This window comes from Mustela lutreola, chromosome 14 (genome assembly GCF_030435805.1).
Source record: "Mustela lutreola isolate mMusLut2 chromosome 14, mMusLut2.pri, whole genome shotgun sequence".
NCBI classification, from domain to species: Eukaryota; Metazoa; Chordata; class Mammalia; order Carnivora; family Mustelidae; genus Mustela; species Mustela lutreola.
In genome coordinates this window covers 51,164,126-51,189,776 of record NC_081303.1, presented here as the reverse complement: position 1 = coordinate 51,189,776, position 25,651 = coordinate 51,164,126, and the positions used below count along the sequence as shown (strand labels likewise).

Below are 25,651 nucleotides of genomic sequence, written 5' to 3'. Positions count from 1 at the left end.
GGGGCCCGGTAATAAGTAAAGCCAGGAGCCCCCATCCAGGGGGCTGGTAATCAAGTTCTAAACTTCAGAAGTGAGAAGCCGATTAAGGTCTGACACGCTTTGCTGATTTTATTTTGCGTTTCCCCCCTTTAATTGGTTTGTCATATAGCAAGGGATTTCCGAGAACCTCAAAGCAGAAGATCAAGGGCGCCTCAGACCTACGGTGGACCTGGAGCCCTCACCTCTGACCTACTTCTGCCTGCCCCAGACCGAGAAACCACCACTCCCGAAAGGCCCTTCGCACCTGGGCGGAGCCGTCCCGCCGATTGGTTGTTCCTCAGCCCCGGGCCAGCGACGATTGGTCAGATCTGGGGATAGGGTGGGGCTAATGCAATTGCGGGAATTGGAGCAATGACAGGACGACAATCTCCGTCTCGGTAGTTGAGGTGCAAACTCCACTTGCAGACCGGAGGGAAGCATGGTTCCGCAGTGTGTTTGCGTGCTGGCTCTGGCGGCTCTGCTGCTGCTAGGTACCTCCACAGTCTCCAGATCGCAGGACCTGAAGGGCCAGAAGCATCAGAAGGCGCCGCAAATCCCTTCTCAGTTCAGCCCAGGCGAGCGCTTCGCGATGAAGGAAGCGCTGAAAGGTGAGCCTGGTCCCCTGCAGCCAGCTTCGCCCAGATACGGGGTCCCTCTCTCCTGGGGCCCCAACCCGTGCCTCCCCACGCCCTCCGCAGAGGGTCCATTACTAGAACTGGAGCGCCACCACACTCCCCAGACCAGCACTAGCCCGAGTCCCAGCACCTCCTGCCGGGGCTTGGGGACGTCACTCTTGCCCCAGATCTGGCTTCTGGGGGACTCCGGTGTTCCCTGCCTTGTCCGGAATCTACCCCAGCTTCCACCACCGCCCCTGCTGCCTTGCTCATCACCCAGCCTACCCCCCTGCTTTTCCTTAGTATTGCAATACTGCAATAATTTTCTTCGTACTTCGTACTTTCTAAGATTTCATTTATTTATTTGACAGACAGAGACCACAAGGAGGCAGAGAGGCAGGCAGAGAGAGAGGAGGGGAAGCAGGCTCCCCGCTAAGCAGAGAGCCTGACACGGGGTTCGATCCCAGGACCCGGAGATCATGACCTGAGCCCAAGGAGGAGGCTTAAGCCACTGAGCTGCCCAGGTGCCCCTTTTCTTCCGTACTTTTAACCTTAGAAAGTTTTCACTTCTGTGAAATCTCTGTGATTTAAAACTAAATTATCTTAATCTTATCTACAGTGGAGGGAAATTGACGCTTTGGTCAATTAAATGACCTTCCCCAGAGACTCCAGGGCAAGGAGCGAGCAGGGTGTGATAGCATCTCTAGCTTGTAGGATCCATCCAGCTCGGAAGGACTCCGAAACCCTGGGGTGTGAGATGTTGCAGATTTCCTCTCCAAATTAACAGACATCTCTCCCCTAGACCTCAAACCAAGGTTAAAAACTCATTTGCCGGGCACCTGGGTGGCTCAGTGGGTTAAGCCGCTGCCTTCATCAGGTCATGATCCCAGGGTCCTGGGATCGAGTCCCGCATCTGGCTCTGCTCAGCAGGGAGCCTGCTTCCTCCTCTCTCTCTCTCTGCCTGCGTCTCTGCCTACTTGCGATCTCTCTCTATCAAATAAATTAATTAATTAAATCTTAAAAAAAAAAAAAAACTCATTTGCCTTCTCAGTCTGCGTTTTCCAGGAGAAAAGAGGAAAGGTTCTGTGGAGGGCTAGATTCTAAGGAATAATGAAACCCTCACCACTGGGCTTAGCTCCAGTCTTTTCCCTTTCATTAAAATAATGGATTAAAAGAAACTGCCTACATAAACATGTGCAGGCAGATGCAGGGACCCAGTGCTAACCCCCGTGATTGAAGATACATTGTCCATGTGCCTGAACGATTGGTCTGGAGGCAGAGCAGCACAAATAGTGAGTTCTCTGAAAGCCGGGGGACAGCTGCTCACCCCAGAGTCTTTTCACCTAGAAGAAAGCAAAAGATTCCTTATTTAAAGAACCCACAGTAGGGACCTTATAACCATGTGGCTATATGGCCTACATCTCCTTATGTGGGACATGTGATGGACTGTGATGCAGGGCGGATCCTTAGCAAAACTCACAAAGGGAAGCATATCTTTCACAGGCCCTCCCTTGATAAATGCCTGCATGCCTGGGTGTGTGTGTTCTTCTCACTGTGTTTCCGGATAGCTAATCAATACCTCCTATCTTACTGCATTCCCCTCCCACAGGTGTTTCATGTAATAATGGATCAAAGTGTAAAGCCTTCAGGCCTAGTAGCAACTTAAGACCTGACACATCTGGGTAAAGTGGATGAAATGATTAAGGACTGAGGAGTAGAGGAGTTTCTAAATCCACACCTTCCTTTTTTTGTTTTGTTTTGTTTTTTGTTTTTTAAAGATTTTATTTATTTATTTGACAGAGAGTTCACAAGTAGGCAGAGAGGCAGGCAGACAGAGGAAAGCAGGCTCCCTGCTGAGCAGAGAGCCCCATGCGATGTGGGGCTCGATCCCAGGACCCTGAGATCCTGACCTGAGCCGAAGGCAGAGGTTTAACCCACTGAGCCACTCAGGGGCCCCTAAATCCACACTTTCCATCATGTGCCAGAATGCTGGCCTTTGTTGAGAGATCAGTGAGACTCTGGGTGAGCCAGTCCATGAGGAATAAATCTGCTTTCTGCACACAAAGCCTCCCTCATGTAGGGATCCAGGATAGTGGGCTTCTCCGGTTCATTGGAGGGATGATGGTTTCAGAAGCAGAGTGAGGCTTAGAAGCAATTTATAGCAGCTTCCCACTGTGGATCCCAGGATCCACAAAATCTATTCCTGTCCACCTACCCCTACCCTTCCCCCCATCTTGGACTTTATTTTCCTTTTTTTTTTAACTCCTTATTATTATTATTTTAAAATTTCAGTGTACAGTTTTGTAATTTGACATCTGTATACAATGAAAAATGATCACCACCACAAGTCTAGTTCCCATCCATCACACATGGTTGATCCCCTCTAGAACTCCCTAGTCTGTTCTCTGTATTTATGTTTATTTTAATTTGATTATTTGTTTAATTTCTCTCTTTCTCTCCTTCCTTCACATTCCACATAGGAGTAAAATCATATGGTGTTTGTCTTTCTCGCTTAGCATAATACCCTCTAGGTCCATCTATCCTGTCACAAATGGCAAGATTTCACTTTTTGTGGCTGAATATTATATACACACACAGGCGCACACACACACACATTTTTTTTGCCAATTAAAAAATGTTTCCTTTATTTCTGGATAGGTAATACATTCACAGAGTTAAAACCAAAAAATAGTGTCAGAGGTCGGGGGTGGGGGCAGGGGTGTCTCAGTCCCACCCTGTCTTTGTGGCCCTGTTTCCCACCAACCACCACCATTTTCTTGCCCCCACAAATACGCAGAGGTAGCTACTTGCATTAGCTTCCTTTGTATCCTGGAAATCTTCTGGGTAAATCCAAGCAACTATGAATATAGTCAGCATACCATTTTTTTGGTAAGATTTATTTATTTGTCATAGAGAAAAGGAAGAGAGCACAAGTGGGGGAGCAGTAGGCAGAGGGAGAAACAGGCCCCTCACCCAGGCTCCTAGCCTCGCTCATGCACATACTCTCTCTCTCTGTCAAATAAATTAAAAATATATATATTAGTCTAAAAAATCTTAAAGATCTGGGTTTTAATCCCAGTTCTGCTGCTTATTTCAGGACAGTCCTGAGTAGCTCATCCAACCCCTCTAACTTGTTTTCCCACCTTCGCATTAGAGAAAATAACCCCATAGGATCGTTCTGTCCTCCACAGTAAGAAGGCAGAACTCTCTCTGCACAGAGAGCTATGGGAAAACCACTGGTTGTTATCATCCGTAATCTCCCATCTCTATCTGCCCCGACAGGTGCTATCCAGATTCCAACAGTGTCCTTCAGCCCCGAGAACTTGAACACAACAGCCCTGGCTCAGTTTGGAGAATACCTTCAGACAGGTCTGCCACAAGCTGTGGAAAGGGGCGGGGGGGGGGGGGGCAGAACGGCAGACAGTTTTTTAATAAGGTGATGAAGAAGTGTCTTTTGTTACTGACCAGAGGACAGTCCAATTGCCGTGGGCCTATTACACGCAGTGGGGAGGAATAGAAGTGCCCCAGGAGTCTGAATGCAGAGTAGAGACTAAAGCTTTGTTTGGCTTTTGAAAAATTAAAGCACGTCCCTGTTGGGTTGGAGTTTGAACTCTCCTGATCTTTGCCCTGAATATGTTATGGTCAGTAAATATGATGTAATCAACAGGTGGAATGAAGAAGGGGAATAAAGGGCACAGGTGAACAAATATAGTTGGTCCTAGTCTAACAGCTTCGTGTCGGGACAGATAGTAGCTACACTTGCAGTGAATACAGCACGCTGTATACCGAAAACAGAGGGGACATTTGTGTCACTATACTCAGATTTAAATAGCAAAAAAAAAAAAAAAGGTAGGAATAGGCATTCCTTCTTCCCATGCAAGTTTCTAGAAACTCTACCCCAGGCTCTTCCCACCCCTACCTCCATACACACACCTACACACCTCTGTACACACTCCATCCACCTGGTCCCTTCCCCAGATTTTTAACTGACTTATTTCTGAGTTTCAAAGCCCTTGGCAACTTTGAGCTGCGCTATCAGCCCGTCACCCCGATGTGAGCCAAAGAAGGGATGGGTCAAGAAGAAACAGGAGGCTTGGAACGCCCCAGTCGTCATGTGGAAAGCTCCTGGAGAGTAGTGAGGCCCTCTTCCTAAGTCAAAGGGAAAAAACAGCCCCTCCATAGTTGTCAGAGCTGGGGGGAGTCGGCCCAGGTGTATAGTGATTAACTCCCTCTCTAACGTCGTCTGCAACCCAAGTAACCGACCCTGAGAAATCCACACCAGCACACAGGAGTGTGGCCTTGTGCTAGACAGAGCAGTCTTCTCTCCATGTGATACACACAGTAGAAATATTATTTTTTAAGTAAAAAAATGGCCTTTCTCTTTTTCTTTTTAATATAAAAGTCATGTTTGGTTCCAAGTAATTTGGATATTGGGGACTGCTGTATTTAAAATTTAACACACTCCTCATCTTCATAGCCCAGTAGCATATACTTGTGATAACATATTGTGAGTCACACCAAACCAGATCTTCCTCTATCAGCTGTCACCGTGATAGAATCTTGATATGCCCATTCCTGCATAGGAGCAGCACATTAAGATATGAGGAAGAGGAATTTTAGAGAGTGGCCAGGCACATCAGGAATCCCACTGGTTTTGTTCGGGAAGGCTTCCTACAGGACGGAAGGCTTCCTACAGGACGCTGCATGTTTTTAAAAAGGCAGGGCCCCGGGCAGACATCTATGAAATGGTAAGAAATCCAAAGGAAAGTGTTAAATCTGGCTTTCTCTCTCCCTGCTTTTCATCCCTTTGTCCCTAGTCTTTCCGACCATTTTCAAAACCAGCTTTATTCAGCATGAAGTCATAGGAGAGTATAGCCACTTGCTCACTGTCCGAGGCTCAGACCCCAGCTTGCAGCCCTACATGCTGATGGCGCACAGTGACGTGGTGCCCGCCCCTGACGAAGGCTGGGAGGTGCCCCCGTTCTCCGGCTTGGAGCGTGATGGTTTCATCCACGGCCGAGGCACAGTGGACAACAAGAACTCTCTGATGGTCTGAAATGCTTTGTTCCCTCTGCCTGGGGGCCCTAAAGAGTCCCCCAGATTGGGCACGCTCTGCTGACCCCTGGGATTCAGGGGGTTATAGTGGAAAGAACCTTGGCTCCAGGCGACCTGGGTTCCAGCCATCGCTTGGTCACTGTCCTTTTCTGGGTCTTGATTTCTCAACTGCGAAACAAGGACTGGAGTAGATGATCTCCAGGGACCCTTTCAGCTGTGAACTGATACATGTATGCTAGGAAAGGAGCTAAGCTTCCTCAGCACCCTCCCCCTGGGCCCCTTGAATGTGTTCTCTTTAAAGAGAGTGTCTGGTGCCAGCCCCAGCAGGCCTGATGCAGGCAGCTGTATGTCACCGATGCCCTGATTTTCCCTCTTCCCTTCTGCTTCTCCCCACCCCAGGCGATCTTACAGGCCCTGGAGCTCCTGCTGAACAGAAACTACATCCCCCGAAGATCTTTCTTCATTGCTCTGGGCCATGATGAAGAGGTAAAGCCTCCTCACCCTGTAAACCATCTCGAGAACCTCTGTTTGTGGGGGGGGGGGGGGTGGTAGGGAGTTTCACTCTAGGCCAGTTTGCTCCCCAGCTGCAGGGTCTCCAGAATATGGTGTGGGGTTTTTGCCAGCTTCTCTGGGTATCTTTGTGCCAGGACGGTCTAAGGCCCTGGACCCAAGTGCAGATTCCCACACCCTGAGCCATAGATCTGAATTTGGTTTTAAAAGGTTTTATTTTTTAGAGCAGTTTTCGATTCACAGCAAAACTGAGAAGGTCTACAGACTTCCCTTATAGCTTCCCCCATTGTCTGCATCTCCAGCGGAGGGGTATTTGAAACAAGTGATGAACCTACACTGATACATCATAATTACCCAAAGCCCTAGTTTACGCTGGGGTTTACTCTTGGTGTCCATTCTGTTGGCTTGGTCCAACAGTGACATGGGTCCACCATATAGGGTCCATTATAGTGTCATACAGAGTAGTGTCACTGCCCTAGAAATCCCCTGTGCTCCCCCTATTCATCCCTCTCTCCCTCCCGCAAGTCTTGGAAACCACAGATTTTTTTTTCCTTACTGTCTCCATAGTTTTGCCTTTTCCAGACCGTCCTATAGTTGGACTCATCCAGGATACAGCCTTTTCAGATCGGCTTCTTTCATTTAGCGATAGGCATAGTGCTGAATTTTTTAACAAACTCCCTGGTAATGTCTAAGGCAGGTTCCATCCATGACACCTTGAGAAACATGGGTGTGATAGAAAGAGAACCAACAGGGAGCAAGGAATCAGTATTTTGTTTCCAGTGATGTCACCTACATTGACCCTGGGCCAGTAACCCCATTCTGTGGGTCCCAGTCTCTTCATCTGTGAAATGAGGGTGGTCTGGCTGTCCAGCTGTGATATTCCAGGGTCTAGTGAAGCAGGATTGTCTAGGCCCCTTACCCCTGCCCCTTCCCCAGGAAGAGACTGGGCAGGATGGTTCTAGAGCCCCCAACTATGTTGAATGTGTCTCCACTGGCTACTGGAGGTCTGGCTGCAAAGGACCGTGGCCATGGGTTCAATGTTTGCAGGTGTCGGGATATAATGGGGCCCAGAAGATCTCAGCCCTGCTACAGGCAAGGGGTGTCAAGCTAGCCTTCATTGTGGACGAGGGTAACTTCATCTTGGATGGTTTCATTCCCTACCTCAAGAAGCCCTTTGCTATGTGAGTAAAGTACCCCACCCCTACTTTGCAGTCAAATGCTCTACCACCGAGCAATACCCCTGCCCACCCCAACTTTGGAAGGTATTCTCATCCCCCTCCAGATGACCCCAGCCTTGTGTCTGTAAGTCATACTGAGGCAACTCCTTATTTTACTCCTCTGCTCCTGAATGCCCACCAGGTTTGGGTTCCCCCTTTCCCTTTCTCCTCTAGGGTTGGTTTTTTTTGTTTGTTTTGTTTTGTTTTTTTTTTTTAAGATTTTATTTATTTATTTGACAGAGAGAAAGATCACAAGTAGGCAGAGAGGCAGGCAGAGAAAGAGGGGGAAGCAGGCTCCCTGCTGAGCAGAGAGCCCGATGCGAGGCTCGATCCCAGGACCCTGAGGTCATGACCTGAGCCGAAGGCAGCGGCTTAACCCACTGAGCCACCCAGGCGCCCTAGGGTTGGTTTTTTTAGGCAGCATGAAGCCAATCTCCTAGACCACCGGACCACCGTACAGGCAGACCTCTGGGCCCATGGGATAATTCAGGGTGGGAGGAAGTCAGGAAGCTCCTCTCCAATTCTCTCCTGCAGGATTGGGCTCTCAGAGAAGGGTTTAATTAACCTCAGGCTTGAAGTAAACATGAGTCCAGGCCACTCCTCAGCTCCCCCAAAGGAGACCACCATCGGCATCCTCGCGGCCGCTGTTAGCCGGTAAGCAGCATGGGCCCCGCTCCCTAGCCGCACTCGGGATGGAAGACCTGGTACTTTCCCACTATGAGTTGGAAGAGGCTAAGCTTCCTGCCCTGCAGCTGGGCTGAAAGGCCACAATGGGGGCTGCTGGGAGGACAGAGGCACCAGTACCCAGGCAGGGATTAGAGGTCAGAGAAGAATCTACCCATATTGCAAGCAGGAGCTGGCAGTAAAAGCCAGGGCAGGACCTAAGGGCAGCAGACTGAGGGTGAGCACAGCAGGGTCTGTCCCAACAAAGCTTCCCTCCGGCTGGGTGTTCTTAGCAAAGTGGGAAGAAGAAGTATATTACTTCAGTTAAAGATGTAACTGATGACCAACGTTTAAGGCTCCGTGCCCAGGAACAGACCGTCCCTTTCCTCAGGGAACTCACAGGTAGCCACAGAGACTGAGAACTCTGCTACGGTGTGGTAGGTGGTATGAGAGTCGGGGTACCTGCTTGGACTTGCCGGACGGGGACAGCTTCTGCTAATGGACTTGAAGTGTCCTGTTTGGGCGTTGAGGTCTCCAAACAGGTGGAGGTGACAGGTGAACGGGACGACACCTCCTAGCCAGACCTGTTGAAAAATCCTGTCTCCCTCCTTCTTGCGTTCAGATCTCCGACCTTTAACCGGGGTTGGGGAAGTCTTGAGAATTCCGTTTCTCTTCCAGCCTTGAGCAGACCCCAATGCCGAACATGTTTGGAAGCGGGCCACTGAAAATGACACTGCAGCAACTGGCCCACGAGGTGGGAAAAGGCATCTCCCACATTCCTGGTTGGCTGTGGAAGAGGAAGAAAGGGTGGCAGAAATGTAGCTTCCAGAGTAGTAGAGGGGCCCGCTGCTGACCAGAGCTGTGCATGTGCTCACCTGTTTTCAGCCAGAGGCTGAGCCAAGACAGAGCTGGCAGTAAATGCCAGGATCTGACTCTTCCCAGGGGTGTTGGTGCTCCTCTGAGACCCTAAGACTTGGCACACCCAGGCACCCTTTGGGAGCTGGTTCCTCCCACTCGTCCTTACTCAAGGCTACCGCTGAGGGCCCTCAAGGCAGATCTAAAGGAGGGAGAGACCCAGGCCTCGGGTACAGGGACCCCGTTACCTTGACCCCTCTGAAATCTGGCTGATCTGGTTCTTTCCCTTTCAGTTCCCCTTCCCTGCCAATATTATCTTGAGCAACCTGTGGCTATTTGGGCCGCTTGTAAGCAGGTAAAGTTTTATCTTTCCTTCTTTCTCATCCTCCAGCCCAAACCTACCCCCTACCCAGTCCCCTCTTCTTGGCTTAACAGGGCCTGATTAATCATCCCTTTGCCACCAGAACTACATCTGATTCACACATAGGATGTCCCTCCTAGTCTTAAAGATCTCCAAGAGTCAGGAAAGTGGGTGATCTTCTAACCCATTCTTTCTCCACATTGGACGGTTCTTCCTAATGTCTGACCTTAGTCCTTTTGCTTTAGGTATATGGAGAGGAATTACATAACCAACGCTCTGGTCAGGACCACTGTGGCCCTCACCATGTTCAACGCAGGAGTCAAGGTAACATCTCCTGGATCCTCCCTACACCTTTTCCTCACTGTCCACCCACCTCTCCAACCTTTGGCTTTGTCTCCCACCCCTTCTTCCTCCTCTGGTTGCAGTTCGTATACTAGGAAGGCCCAGGGCTGAACTACACAGTGGTACCAGTTGGGTAATCTTCAAAAACAAATGTAGCTGAGGGTCACAAACCTTCTGAAATTGCTGGCCAGATTTTGTATATGTGTATTTTAGGGGGTGTCTGTGGCCCCTCCCAGGTTCCTTGGATCTATCTGTACCCCTTCAAAAAAAAAAAAAAAAAAAAAAACAGCCATGATACTGGTTTGAAGGGAAGTTATTGGGAATTTCTGGAAGGATACTCATTCAGCATGTTAAATATTTAGCGTTTTGATCAGGCAGACTAAAGGTTCTAACTTTTCTACCATCAAGGGTCTTTTGGTTATTCTTCACCATCCTTGGAAAGGTTGATCCTGCCGACAGATTTAATGCATGATTAATGTATTTTACCCTTGTGCTATTCTGAGTCAAAAGAGAGAAACTCACCTGCCACTTAAAAAGTCTACAATAACATTTGTGATATATACAACACCTAAAGGCATATATTAGTCATTTCCTAAAACACACTAATACTGGGTAATCTGAAAGGACCTCAGTTCTAGGAGAAATTCACTTGTAGAGATAAACTTTGAGTGAATGATGACTTTGATGGATTTTTCTTTTCCAAGAACTGCTTTTCAGCAAATTGGTCTACTTCCAGTTGGGTTGGCCACGAAGGGGTGTGTCTGTTTCAAGGAACAAGCCACAGCCTCTCTGGATAGCCCAGGCCTAGGCCTTCCTGCAGTCTTGAGAAAGGTGAGACTGGCCCAGTTACTACCAGTCCCACCAGCGCTGTTTTAGGGAGCGCCATACCCCTAGCTTACCGGGTGGCCTCGTGGAGCTCTGGTCCCCAATGAATGGCACATCACTGACCTCCTAGCTTCACTGACCGGAGTGTCCAGTGTGTCCGCTGGACCCGAGCTGTCCTTACCAGCATGCCTAGAGTATTCCCCGAAATCGTAATAGCGTGTCCTTGCGTGTGAATGCCATTTTTTCCGTCCAGAATACCGTCACATTTGTTACTCCTTTCAATCTGCTCACAGCCCTCCTGGTACTGTTGCCCCAGTTGACATTCGGGAAACAGAGGCACAAACAAGTTATAATTACGCAAAATCCCATGGCTAATTTGTAACAGCCCAGCTCTCCTGCCCCTACTCTAGTGATTTTTTGCACCATAGCAGTTCAAAGAAAGATTCAGAGTTGGGGAGTCTGTTCTCTCATGGCCTCCAAGGAAAAACTCCACTCAGAGCCCAGTTCTCTTTTCCAGTTAGTCTTGGGTTCTTCCTGGGCAGGCAGAGAACAGAGGCACATTTTGCAGTTAGATATGGGAGACCACCATCTGATCACCGCCTGTGGGGATCAGGCACAGCGTGATGGGGGCCTGCAGTGGCTCAGGGCGCCCTGTCCTGAGTGACCATTAGCTGTTGCAGGGACAGCCCAGGCGCCTTGGAAAAGAGCATGTGCGGGAGACAGCCCGCGATGCTGCATGGGGCCAGGAGAGCAAGGTCTGCGTGGCCTCAGAGAAAACGGTCTTGGACTGAGCAGCTCTCTGTGACCCCCACCCCACGACCAAGAAGCATGGAGGTCTGGCCTATCGCAGAGACACCTCTCTTGCTCACTTGTCAGGAGCCCTAGGAAGACAAGGAGCTGACAGAAAATGGAGCTCTGTGCCTTTATCAAATCAGCTTCCTCTTTCTCTACTGGTAGTAGTTGGCCTTTCCTGGGTGGGAGGCACGTGTGGCTCAGGCCAGGGTTTGTGGTTCTCTCTCCAGGTGAATGTCCTCCCCTCAGTGGCCCAGGCCATGGTCAACTTCCGGATTGACTCTGCGCAGACCGTCCAGGAGGTGTGTGACTTCTGCTCCCAGCCATTGGTTCAGTATCACGGATGTTTAGTGCTCAGGATGTGGGTGTAGCTGCCGTCCCAAGGCTGGCCAGCCACCATTTTTCAACCAACCTTGGTTGGTTTATCCAATAGCATTTGTTCAGCCTTCTCTGGAGGCTTCCAAGAACGTGACTAGGATTAGGAGACCTCTGGGCGGGGGGAGCTTGGAGTCTGATGAATGATAACAATAGTAGCAGAAATATCCTGCAGGCTTGCTTGGTACGTGACACTGTTCTAAGGTATGTGCATATTCATTTAATGCCCATGGCCACCCTACGGTCGTTATTTAACAGGGAAACTGAGGCACAGATCAAAAAGGCAGGTAAGTGATATACTCAAGATGACGCATCTAAGGGTCTAGCTCCACAACCACCACACCAGACCAGGGCCAGAGTGATTTGGGATGAATAAATTCCTGAAGGACCGGTGCAGAGAAGGGGACTGTCACTGTCTCTGAAGGTCTAGAAAGTGCTTCCTGACCAGTAGAAATAGTGCTACCGTATAGAAGACATGTGAGCTACCATATAAAAGACAAGTAGGACTTAGCTAGAAGCCAGGCATTCAGACTCCGGCTAAAGTAAAGTAGGGATGAAGAGGAGGACAGCCCAGCAGAAGTGGCAGGTGGTGAAAATGGAGCGTGGGGCTCGGGGTGTTGTGTGCCACGGACAGAGGGACCTGTCAGAGGTCTTCAAACAGGGTCCCGATGTCCTCAGATGTGCTTCTGGGAAGACGGTGCCGGTGGCGATACAGAGGAGGTGGGCATGGAGGAAGGGACAGCTGGGAAGCTGTGACAGCCTCTCAGGCAGCGGTTGTAGTGGCGGTGATGGGACAGAGAAGGCTGGGTTCAGCAGAATGTCGTGCGTCATGGGTAAGGGGAGACAGGAAGGCGGGATGGCTCCGAGGGTTTTAACCTGCATTGTGGGCCAGGAGCTGATGCCTTTAACCAAAAGATGGAGAGTTCAGGAAGTAGAGCACGTTGGGAGAGAAGTATAATGGTTGAGAAGCTTATAAATTATAATTCGGCAATTATAAATACCTCGGGTCTGGAGATAGAATAAACCAGAGATACAGGCTGGAGTGTTACTAACATAAATGAAACCTCTAGAGTCAATAAAAGCCCATAGGAAGGATGTATAAAATTAGAAGTAAAGAGGATTGAGGACAGAGCCTGACAGTGAGTGACCTTCTGGAAACATCAATTTAAAAATGATTTAAATCCGTGCATAAATGCAAGCTGTGATGAGTGCTATGACGAAGAGGGACCAGGTGCTAGTGGAGAACGTAACAGGGAACCAGACCTCACGTGGGGTCAGGCAAGGCTTCCCCGGGGAAGTGACATGTGACCTGAAAGATACAGGCTTGAGTAGCCGTCGCGCAGAATGTTTGGCATCTGCAGGAAGGCTAGCTTATTTAAACAGCAGATTGAGCTAAAAAAAAGTTCAAAAGGCAAATCTAATCCTTCAAAAACTCATCTCAAGACGCAGCGCAACAACTATGGAATGACTAGTACATTCCAGAATGAAGCAGGCTTAGGGGCAGGTTGTGGTCCCTGAGTCTCTGGTGCAAATCCTTGAGGGTCAGCCACACTCCTTTCTCCCTACTTTCTTCACTCTGGAGGGTTTTGTTCATCCTCACGCAGGGTGCAAGGCACACCCTCCCTGCAGGGGGGTGGGGAATGAATTGATGGCCAGCCCGGCATCACCCAGCATTCGGGGGAAGCTGCGACCGGTGTGAGCCCTGGGCTCTGCTGCTTTTCATCGAGTGCCAACCTTTGTCCTCTCCCTAGAGGATCATGGGGCCAGGAAATCACTGAATTCCCCTCATTGAACTTCTTTCTACCAGTTTTTTTCCAGCCTCATTCCAACTCCATGCCCTTTCCAAGGGCTGTTTTCCACCAGCTGGGGCTTTCATCTCCCCAGCTGCTGGCACTCTTCCCTCCTCTCTGGTCCCCCACCAGAGTGGCCTTCCTTCCCGGTCTATCTCATAAAATCCCTGGAATCCCTGGGCGCATCCAGCCCACCTGCCCAGTGAGGAATGGAAAGCCTCCAGCATCTGAAAGCACACAGCACCCTTTTGTTCTGGTCCCTCCCCATCCCACCCCCGCTTTGTCCGTGCATCGGGTTCTACCCTCAGACACTGCTGGTCTGAAGGCCAAGGGTGCAGGGCCTTGGGCTGGGTCCAGCAGGAGCATGCACAGTTCCCAGAACCCTCGTCCTCCATCTCCGACTGGTGTCTCCCATGGTGTGAGTGTAGAGAGGTCCCCAGCACCTCTGTGTGAGGAGCAGTCTTCAGAAATGTCATTGGCTGCCCTGTAGAAGGTTTGTTCTGAGTGGGCCTCAAGGAGTAAAAATAAAATCACTGGGAGCTGTTGCAGGAAGCCCCCACTTGAAGGAGAGTTGGGGAAGAATATGGCGCCTTGGATGGTAATGAGCTACTCAAGGGGTGGGTCATGGCCCCCCCTCTGTAGAGCGTAGCGCAGGAAATTCCTTCCTTCCTTCATTCACTGCTTCACCAAGTGTTTACTGAGTGGCTGCTATGAGCTGGACATTCTTCTAAGCACTTGGAAGAACGGTGCGCACGGCAGCCAAGATTCCCATCCTGATGGCACTGATGTTCCAGTGGGGAAGGGACAGCAACACGCAAGTGGTCAAGTACATGACCAAGTTGGGGTTTTGTTTTTTTTTTTAAGATTTTATTTATTTATTTGACAGAGATCACAAGTAGGCAGAGAGGCAGGCAGAGAGAGAGGAGGAAGCAGGCTTCCTGCCAGGCAGAGAGCCCGATGTGGGGCTCGATCCCTGGACCCTGGGATCATGACCTGAGCCGAAGGCAGAGGCTTTAACCCACTGAGCCACCCAGGCGCCCCCCAAGTTGGTTTTTTAAAAGGCAAGTACCATAAAGAAAACCCTAGGACGTTGTGTCACAAAGTGACTGTGGGGTGGGGTAGGAACAGGCAGTCAGTCCTCCAGGGTGACATTTACCCTGGGACATGATGCAGAACAGAGACCTGGGGACAGCCTCCAGGCAGCAAGGGCACAGGCCTCAAACTTCAAAAGAGGTAAGATGCCGTTGATCTGGCTTGTAAGTACTGTATCCCATGGAGGATATAAAATACATAAGATAAAAAAGAGAGGGGTGAGGTGCTCAGGAAGCCACATCTGAGTTCCTCTTAAGGAAGACATTCACAACCAAGGTGCTCTAAGGCGGGATGGAGTAGCGCTCACAGCCCCCTTCCCAGGTCAGCGCTACTGTTAGTTACCCTTACGTTCACAAGGGCTTAAGGAGCTCGCCCAAGGTCACACAGCTCGAAGAGGCCCCCAGCAGCGCAAGGTGGGTGTCACTCCCCAGTTTGTGTGCACGCCCTCTACCGCTCAGACTGTCTCTTCATGCATTTCATGACCTTCTTTCAAATTCAGGCTCGGAATCCACACCACCAAGGAATCCATCTGAACGAACCCTGCCCTCTTGCGGGTGCGGCTCTGTACCACCTCAGCCCGGGGGCGCTTTGGAAGCAGTAAAGCTTCATCCTTGTGAAGTCAGAGACCAGGTGCAGAGAACCCAGCCCAGCGGCACTATCATCCTGGACAAGTTCATGAGCCAAGGCCCACTCTTTTTATTGGTTCCTATCTTTTCAAGTTCTTGTATCCAGCATCCCTCGCATGCCTTTTACGTTCCTGGTTCTGAAAACACAGAAATGAGGTAGCCACTCCTCTTGCATCAGGACCTGGCCTGAGAGTTGGTGGGGAATCGGAGCTCCTGTGGCCTCTCACAGAGCTAGGGGGTCCCATCTGTGTGCGCTCTTCACTTTCCAGAGGCTGGAATGTTCAAGTAATTTGGGACAGAGGTCAGTGGCATAGTCCCAACCAACCTTAAAGGGGATGACTGGGAACTTCCCTGTTGGTTGAAGGCACATCACAACTGTGTACTAATTCACATACTAGAGGATTTAGGACAGAAGTGCTGGCATCAAAAAAAAAAAAAAGCTCTGATAAGTGAGTTGTCCTCTACCACCCTCAGACTAATCCAGCAGCAGGGAGTTTGGTTTGGCTCAATGCTGGTTTCTAAACTAGAAATAGGACCCTCATTCCTTTCCAGACTCAGTTCCTAGCATGATTCTAGGGGACAGTGCCATAAAAAGGGGTACTCTTGAGATAATGCCCCCCCCATGCAGGTGATCCTCAGCTGTGAGACACCCCTCTTTCTAGGGCAGAGGCAGTTCAAACAACTGCTGATCAGATGGGATGAGACCGGTGCTGGGGCTTTCCCTGGGTTATGGGGTGGGCTGGGGCAGGGGGCCTCCCTAAGCCAGCCTCCGGGTCCATTCTCTCATGTCTCCCTGTAACCTGATCCTCAGGGTCTGGTCTACGTCCTGCCTGGGACCAGGACTTGTGCTGGATTCAACTCTAGTTGTTTCAGACTGAATTTTCTAGGAGCTTCCTCAGGTTCCTTCCTGAGGAAAGGAGGCAGAGAGAAAACTTGAATACCAGTCCCCCAACGCCTGACTTTTTGTCTGTGTTGAGCTCATCTTCCTGGCTCTAGTGCAGTTGGTTACAAACAGGAAGCAGGGATGCCCAGAGATGAGGAAGAAAAGTGTGTGACCCTTTCCTCAGCTGTCTCAGATTCCCAGGTTGAAGTGAGGTCATCACATCTGCAACCCTGCCTCAAGATGGTCGTGTTCCCCTTTCTGCTGTGTCTTCTGCATTCCACCCGGCCCATGACTCAGCCCACAGGAAGGACATGCGATTTCCTAATTTTCTAATTCCCTGCCTGCCTTGTGGCTGTGAGGCAAACCCCCTGAACACTTAACCTCAGTCCGCCATGCTGTAGATTGCTTGCCAGGAAGACCCAACTCTTCCATCTCCTACAGCCGGTGTGCTTGAAATTGATGGCCCAGTGCAGAAATGGGCTCCCCCGTGTGCTGCAGGGCTCTGCCTTACTGCAGAGAGATCAGAGCTATTGCAGTTCACGTGGTACTTGGAGAGCAGCTAGTACGAATTCAGACTCCCTCTCCTTGCTCCCTCAAGGTTCTAGACCTCGTCAAGAACATTGTGGCTGACGACCGGGTCCAGTTCCACGTGTTGACTGCCGTTGACCCCCTTCCCATCAGCCCCTCTGATTCTCAGGCCTTGGGCTACCAGTTGCTCCGCCAGACCATACAGTCCATCTTCCCGGAAGTCAGCACTGTTGTCCCAGGTAATGACTTCATCAGCTGTGGCTGGAGGGAGGTGGGGGCTGGAAGCGTTTTCCTCTCTAATGTCTCCTGCCCCACCTCCACCCCAGCTGTTCAGCCTGGAAACATCTGGCTGCCTCCCCTCGTGATGAGATTGGAACTGTATTTTCCCCTCGGAGTGGAAGTCAGAAAGCAAACAGGAAAAGAGCAGAAACAATAAATTAGGTCAGTCATGCCTGGGTCCTAGCTTAGCCTAGTCCAGCCTCTCTGGCATGGAGGACAGGATCAGCCCAGCCCAGAACCCACCCCACCACCACACACACTCATATACACACACTCCTCTGGAGGAGCCACAAAAGGGGCCAAGTTTCTCTGAGGCTAGTTCTGGCCCATCCTAGGATAATAGCTCAGCATCAGAGCTCAGAAATGCCTCCCTGCCTATACCATTGGCAGGAACCCCATTCTGCTCTCCCAGCCCAGACCAGTCCCAGCAGCAGTGCCTCTGTACCCCTTCCCTACCTGTCCTGCCTGCCTTCCAAACCTAGGCTGGGGAGACAGTGGCTCCCCAGTTTGAGTGGCAGAGGATTCCCTAGGGAACTCATTAAAGTGGGTCCAGGTAATCTGGACTCCCAAAGACTCAGGCTAACCCGATCTGGGCAGGACCCTGGAATCCACCTTTTTAACAAATCCCCTGAGGGCATCCTGGGACCAGGTGATGGCTGCCCACAGTTTGAGGATCTCCAGTCCATGATGTGGAGAGGGGATGCTCTAATGCTAAGACCAGGTTTTTCAAAATCTAGGTTTAATCATGGATACCCTCATTTGCTTTTTTTTTTTTTTTAAGATTTTGTTAATTTATTTGAGAGATAGAGTGAGAGCAAAAGCAGGTGGGGGACGAGGGACAAGCAGACTCTGTACTGAGGTAGGAGCCTGACGTGGGACTCTATCCCAGGACCCTGAGATCATGACCTGAGTCAAAAGTAAGAGTCAAGAGTTGGACACTTGGGGTACCTGGGTCGCTTAGTGGGTTAAAGCCTCTGCCTTTGGCTCAGGTTATGATCCTGAGGTCCTGGGATCGAGCCCCACATCAGGCTCCCTGCTCAGTAAGGAGCTTGCTTCCCCTCTGCCTCTGCCTGCCTCTCTGCCTACTTGTGATTTCTCTCTGTGTCAAATAAATAAATAAAATCTTTTAAAAAAAGAAAGAAAAAAGAGTTGGACACGTAACAACTGAGTCACCCATATGCCCCAGGTCCCTCATTTTGGAAGCGCAAACTTCGGACACGCCTCTATGCTGGGCACAGGCCCCTTAAGGAGCACACGGTTCTATATCCTCAGGTGTTCTATATCCTCAGGTGTGAAAAGGTCAGCCTTGGTTTTTAATCGACTTAAATCTGGCTCTAAGTCCCACTATTCAGGCAATTCAACTAAAGGAACTGTTAGGGTCTTGGGGCACCCCTACCACCACCTCATTTTTAATCCAGTCCTCGAGGTCTTAGGAAGCAACATGGCGTGGGAGTCCCTGGGCCATTGTTCATTGGTCCTGGGCAGTTACCTTAGACATCCATGGCCCAGCTAGAAAGTCACTTCAGGTTGGAGATTTCCATTGATTTCCTGGCCTGTGCGGGGAGTGGGATCTTTGACTCTGGACCTAAGACCCCACCTCCCTGAGCATACCAGACAGCCATCCCCTCTGAGGTCGGCCACTTCTTCCAACTCCTTCCACAGAGCAAGGCCTGGGTCTCCACTATCCTGGCCCTCTTAGTCCCAATTCTTCTTTCTTGGCCCTCAAAGCCTCCCTGAACTACCATCTCCCTTCTGGGGCACCCACCATAATCCCATTAAAGGTTAGGTCTTTACAGAATAAAGATAGGCAGACATCAACTGGTAGAAATCCCTAAAGCAAGGAGTTTGAAGGGCCTAGTTACCCTTTGGAAACCAGGAGTGGAAAATGAAATAAAACACAGTTAACATCTCAGATCATCCCCCCATTCTTTAATTGGTGATTCGGGGTAGAGAGTGGGGGGAATGTCTTTTCTCAGAGACCACTCCCAGTGGGGACAGGTCCCAAGCCCTAGCCAGAGCGTGGGGTGAGCTGCCACTGTCTTCTGGAGATGAACACACTGGAGACCGTCCTGGGACTTTCCTAACCTGAAGTTTGACTCTTGGAAGACAAAGTCATCCTTCAGAGGATAAAAATAACAGGAAATTATGTTCTGCTTAAAGAGAACTACACTTTAGAGCAGGAACGCTCTCTGGAGGGTGTTTATTTTGGAGCTAGGGCGGTATAAAGAGCTGAGGCAATAAAGAAGGGATACCTAGATTTCTAGAGAGCTCAGTTTCTGAAATAGCCCAGCTAAGGGTATAAAATGAAGGTATTGGCCTCCCTGGCCATCGTGGAGAGAGGACACTTTGGTCTGGGTCATTTGAAGGGTAGGTCACTCATGTCATGGGGACGAGAGTCCATGCTTCTGGCCGAAAGAGCATTTTAGTAAGGTTTTAAGAATGGGTAGCCTGAAGGACAAAACTTTTCACAGCTGCAGGCTCCCTGGAGGGCCCTGGTGATGTTCTTATTGACCCAGAAGTCCTAACTTCCCAGTCAGCCCACCTCCCCCATCTGCCTTGGCTTGGCGGCCCCCATAAAGCTCCGTTCTTGATTTTCTCCATCTAGGCATTTGTATTGGCAACACAGACAGCAGACACTATGCAAACCTCACTGCTGGCATCTACCGGTTCAACCCCCTCTACATGACTCCTCAGAGCTTCCGTAGGTGAGTGAGGGAGATGTTTTGGACAGCAAGGGCCAAAGAGGAGATACATCTGGCCTACCCCCACCGCATTCTCCTGCCAGTGCACAGAATGGGGCAAAGCCAGGGTTTGCACAAACTAAAATGGAGACATTATTGAGCCCAACTGGCCAACTTTTTCCTCATTGTCAGAGTCTTGCCACTCCCCAGAAGGTAGGCGAATTGGCCACTATTTTGGGGGGATGGAGATAATCAGGCGATTGGAAAGGACCTGGTAGAAGTAGGACCCTTGGGTCTGATTTCCTTCCTTTCCCTCCTCCCTTTGGAGAAGTACTTACCCTCTGGACTTCATTTTCTCCCCAAAAAGGGAGACTCTAAACTTGTCAGTGACCACTCAGTGAAATCCAGACCCGTATGTTGTCAAAGATGGATACATGCTTTGAATTCTCAGAAGAAAACACACTGTAGGAATCTAAGACATGATCACCAATTGCAACTACTGTGTGTGAATTACTACTTTGTGGGTGGGTTCTTCAGCAAAATTTTAGTCCTGGGTGTGGGGTGGTGGGGTCGTTGAATTCCATTTACCTTTCTGTTCTTTATCATACCCAGTTTAATTTCCCCGTAAGTCAGAGGCCACTAGAACGAAAACATTTGAATATGAGTGTAAGAACAGCTTTGTGGGTTTTGTCTGTTAACTGGAAGAGGAGGTTGCTACTCTCTGTTACATTTATCTTTGAAGGTACATGTGTGGTTTGGTTGTGTGTTGCGCTGTGTGGAGGCAGGTCGTGAGCACGAGATCTGATGGGTAGTTCCCAGGTGAAGTGAAGGCCCCACAGCGACCCTGGGCAGTCACCCTCCCTCTCCTTTTGGAGAGGGATTAAAGTGGGGGCCAGGAGACTCTGGCCTAAGAGAAAGAGAATTCAGAAAATAATTTCCCCTCGGAGGAGAAATTATCACGTAGATTCCCAAGCAGGAAACGAGTCTGAACTCCCTGGGATTTTATTTTTATTATATTCCCCATACTGTTCTCTGCCATGGGGCTGGACCCTGGAGAGATGATCTTGTGTCTCCTGAAACCTTACTTCTTACCCCTGGAGGGTCAAAGGCTGGTGGCTTCAGGGGACGTGGGGTGGAGGGGTTCTCTGTAATACCCATTACAGCACATGGCTCTCTCCTCTCTTCCCCAAACTTTCTTGCTCAGCATCCACGGAATCAATGAGAAAATCTCAGTCCAGGCCTATGAGACCCAGGTGAAATTCCTCTTTGAGTTCATCCAGAATGCTGACGCAGACCAGGAGCCAGCACCCCACCAGCACGAACTGTGAGGTCAAGGAGCCAGCTGGATTTGGGGTGCCTGACCTCAGCCGTGACTAACCCAAGGGGAAAGCTAATGTTGATGAAACTTTGGGTCAAAACCACTTGGTGATCCATCACCCACCCGCCTTACTCACTCCAGAGTCACCAAAAAGGCCAAGGGGTAGGGGTGGGCAGGCAGGAGCCTGACTTCCTCCTTCCTCCAGACATCCGCATACCTCGGCTGAACCAGCATTTACTGCCTTCATGCCCTGATCTTACAAGTTACCAGGCTTGCTGGTCTCATGCTGGTTATTTAACTGCTGCTTGTTAAGGCCTGACTCGACAAATGCAGATTTGGAAAACCTCAGCCAGGTTTTATCTTCTAGAAGTGTTTAATTTAGGGCACACTCTCCAGGCTGCCCTCCATCACTGATAACGTTTCTTTGCGCTGTAACTGCCTTTCTCGTCCTCTGTCTTCCCTTGGCGTTTTCAGCTGGCCCTTCATCTCTCCTCTCCTGCCCCTGCATCCCTCCAGTTGATGCTACATCTGGAGCAGAACTTAGTCAAATTGTAAGACCCCTGTAATTACCACAACAACTGGTCAAATAAAGTGAGCAAGGCAGCGTCGATCAGTCACTGAGAGATGAAACTGAGGCAAGGGGCTTTGCAGGAGGAACCCCAGAACTTCTTGGTTCTGGAAACAGAAGGCTGGAGAAGAAAGCCTCTGTCCTTGGGATCCTCCCAAGGGCTTCGTGGGCTTTGCTCCCTCCCCTATCCTGTTCTGCCACCTGCTGCTGCTGTCCCACCCCGGGAGGCACTAATCTGTGGAAACATTTTGCTGGCACATCCTATGGGCTGAGCTCCCAAGAGAAGGGCACTCCCGATCCCGCCTTGCAGTGGGGCCCGGGACCAGCAGGGCTCTGGCCCTGGCATCAGGTCCTGGTTCTGACCTCTCAGAGGGAAGTGGGGGGTATGGCATGGGGGAGCAAGGAGGAGCCTGACTTGAGGGGCTCTGCCCCATGGGGTGGGCCTGGAAGGGGTAAGCTACGCTCCCTTAGGGCGCAGCAACGCTCCTGTCCTTTTTCTCTGGAATGCAACCCTGAGCGGATTTGAATCTGCTTAGTAGCTGCCAGGTAGGGGCACTGGAAGGCAGCCTTTCTTGGCTCAAGGCTGGGAGCTGAGCTTTGTGAGTCACAAGGGAGCTGGGGTCAGAGAGGGAGACCGAGGAGCTGGGACTTGAGAGACTCCCTCCTCTTCCCTCACCCAAGACCTTTCATGCCGTTCTGGGGTTTGACAGCAAAAGGCTCCCATTTCCACCTCACTACCCCCATACCCCCAATTCACCTTACTTCCCTCCGTGCCCTTGGCCACGGGCTCTTCCTTGGAGCTTAGGCTCCATGGAAAGAGTTAGAAACACAGTGTGGGGAGTATTTGAGCTTTTTTGCTCCTCCCCCTAAGATTCACATTCCTTCCCTCACCCTCCTTTTTTTCCGGCCAATTCAGAACTTAGTCAGCCTTTGTTAGAGGGTGAGCTGAAGAGCAGACATAATCCTTCACCTTCCTACTGCGGAAAGTGCTTTCGTACACCTGATTTCATCGGAGCCGCAGAAGAGCTCCATGAAGAAAGTATTCCCAGCCTTCCGAACAGATGAGGAACTGGTTCTCAGAGGGTCATACACCCAGCTGGGGGCAGATCGAGCCCATGTCACCTGGCCCCCAAGTGCACCATCGTTCCATGGTCCCAATCAATCAATAATGGAGTCGACTTCCCATCCATTATCGTACTGAATCCTCACAACAGCTCCAAGGAAGAAACGAGAAAACTGTTCCTATTTTCCAGATGAGGCAGTTTAGACCCAGAGATAAAGTAATTTGCCCAAGGTCATGTAGGTGTTCAGGGCAAAACCTCTTGGAGCCCAAAGCCTGTGCTAAGAGTACTGAAGAGGGAGAAAGCTGGGACTCAGAGAGGTCATCTGCCCAAGATCCCACAGCTCTTAAGAGGCAGCCCTGGAGTTCCAGCGCCAGGCAAAAAGCCCAAGTCCAGCGCTTTTGCAGTCCTAACCCACTACCCGCCCCCAGACCCGTGGTGTTTAGCTCATTCATACCCGGCCAAGGAGATCTCAAGGACAAAGGCTGTTTTACCGTTGGCTTTGGTTCATAGCTCAAGCTCTCGCTGTTCCCCCGGCTGACCCCTCTCTATTCACACCTCTCCCTCGGTCTGCCAACATTTCTTACCACCCCCACCCCAGCTTCTGAGTTCGGTTTTTTCCCCTTGTCTGAGTTTGGGGACAGCTAGGTCTCCAATCATCCACAGGATAACTGGGAGAAGAATGAGCAGGGACCTTGTCCCCGCTGGGTGTCACCGCTCTCTTCTAGTGCCAGAAAGGATAGTCTAGTTCCAAACAATGCAGTGGGAAGGAAAGCCCTCAACAGGGAACTGCTCCAAATCCCAGTTCCAAGAATGCAGACCTTTCAGCCCTGTGGTCCTTGAAGGCTTCTGCAAAGGTTGTTGGCCAGACCAGGACAACATGAGCTCTAAGACTCGGCAGGAAGGGGCAATGAATCTGGAACTTTCCTCCACCCCTACCTGCATCCATCTACCACTGCACAAATCCACCTTGGAAAATCTCCTACAGTAATCGCAGGTGTACTCTACATCCCCATCGAGGACTTGGCTCAAGCTTCTTACTCACACCTCACTCCCTGAGGTTGGAAGGAAGACAAAATAGTCATGCAAAGAAGTAGGGAAAGGAAAGGAATAAAGTGGGGCTGGAGTCCTTGGAGGTTGAAGCCGGGTTGCTAAAAACTTGGCCCTTTCGGACCCAATATTCTTCTCCCCCCAGAGGAGATAGTAGAAAGACACAAAGTCTGTACTCATTCATTTCTTTGGAAAATGTACATAATTGTATAAAAATGAAACCATTTTCCATTTTAGTGTTCAGGATCCGTGTAGCTGTCAATAAAAAGGATAAGCAGCACGCTTCATGTAGGTTACACCCAAACCTACAAATACAAAAATATATATAAAGTGTTTAATACCAGAAAGTATTCCTCAGCCACCATGGGCAATGCTGTAAACACTACACTCATGACCACGTCCAGAAGCAGAAACTGGAACTCAAAGAGGAGCCGGAAAATGGACAGTCAGCACTCCTGAGAAAGAACGTGTCACACAGGAATCCGTTGCAGTCATGCTATCTGAGAGGAAGGATTTGACAAGTCAATTTTCTTTGCTCTGAGCTAAGCACATGGGCAGCTCAGTTCCTCCCTGTGCTCCAAAGCCACGGGCATCTCTAAAGTCCACTCAGGGTGTTCACATGTCATTTCTTTTCCAACAACATAGGGCAAGCTCTGTGGGGACATATTTCTCTGGGGCTGGAGCTGTGTTCATCTCAGGAATATGTGGGTCGGGGGACAGATTGCTCTGCACGTGCTGAACCCTAAGTGACAGAAACATCCTTGGTTTTGTTTTTTGTTTTTTGTTTTTTGTTTTTTTTTGTCCTGAAATTTTATTTGAGAGAAAGAGAGCACAAGTGGGAGGGGAAGGGGGAGAGAGAATCTCAGGCAGACCCCAAGCCAAGCATGGAGCGGGAAGCAGGGCTCCATCTCACCACCCTTTAAGATGTCATTTTAAATAAACTCTACACCCAATGTGGGACTTGAACTCACAACCCCAAGATTAAGAGTAGTGTGCTCTGTCAACTGAGCCAGCCAGGAGCCCCACCCCTAGGTTTTGGGTTTTTTATAAAGATTTTATTTATTTATCTGACAGAGAGATCACAAGTAGGCAGAGAGCAGGCAGAGAGAGAGAGAGAGGGAAGCAGGCTCTCTGCTGGACAGTGAGCCCAATGAGGGGCTCGATCCCAGGACCCTGAGATCATGCCCTGAGCCGAAGGCAGAGGCTCAACCCACTGAGCCACCCAGGTGCCCCCCCCAACCCCTGGGTTTTTAATAGATTTCATTATCTGGTTGTTTCCCTCAAAAAGTGAAACATAAGGGTGCCTGGGTGGCTCAGTCATTAAATGGCTGCCTTTGACTCAAGTCATGATCCCAGAGTCCTGGGATCGAGCCCAGCATCAGGCTCCCTGCTCAGTGGGAAGCCTGCCTCTCCCTCTCCGACTCCCTTTGCTTGAGTTCCCTCTCTTGCTGTCTCTCTCTGTCAAATAAATAATAAAATCTTTTTAAAAAGTGATACATAGAGTTACTATATGAGCCAGCAATTCCACTACATATGTACCCAAAAGAACTGAAAAGAAGTTCTCAAACAAAAGTTTGTACCCAATAGCTCGTAGCCTCACTATTCCTAATATTCAAAAGGTAGAAACAACCCAGATGTCCATTAATGAATGAATGGGATAAACAAAATATGTTATATCCATACTATGAACTACTTTTCAGCCATAAAAAAAGAGTGAAATACTGACACACACTACAACATGGAGAAACCTTGTAAACCTCATGCTGAATGAAAGAAGCCAGACGCAGAAGGCCACCTATAGCATGGTTTCCGTATTTCCTATATGAAATGTCCACAGTAGGGAAATCCACAGAGACAGAAAGCAGGCTAGTAGATCTGGGGAAGAGAGGGGGGTGGAGCTTAATGGGTAAAAGATTTCCTCTTGGGGTGATGCAAATGTCCTGGAACTAAATAAAGCTGATGGTTGCACAACATGGTGAGTTTACCAAATGCCGGTGGATTGTATGCTTTGAAATGGCTCATTTTTATGTGTGAATTTTACCTCAAGAAAAAAAATTCTTTTTGAGGTATTTCGAAGGTTGAGTCAATGGGTAGTAGGGAGGTAGGGTAGAGGAAGACATCGAGAGGTACTCCCAGGTGGCGGACATG

The 25,651-nt window shown here is 49.9% G+C and overlaps 1 protein-coding gene across 1 annotated transcript; it reads left to right on the top strand.

Annotated features, from left to right (window-relative positions):
* Positions 1-386: 386 nt before the first annotated feature.
* Positions 387-21,432, top strand: PM20D1 (peptidase M20 domain containing 1). Its single transcript, XM_059146387.1, has 13 exons — positions 387-626; positions 3,915-4,001; positions 5,450-5,682; positions 6,087-6,173; positions 7,245-7,378; positions 7,949-8,068; positions 8,756-8,831; positions 9,226-9,287; positions 9,539-9,617; positions 11,483-11,554; positions 16,617-16,785; positions 19,431-19,530; positions 20,711-21,432. The coding sequence occupies exons 1-13, from the start codon at positions 458-460 to the stop codon at positions 20,832-20,834; spliced, it is 1,512 nt and encodes a 503-aa protein (XP_059002370.1). The 5' UTR covers positions 387-457; the 3' UTR covers positions 20,835-21,432.
* The last annotated feature ends 4,219 nt before the right edge of the window (positions 21,433-25,651 follow it).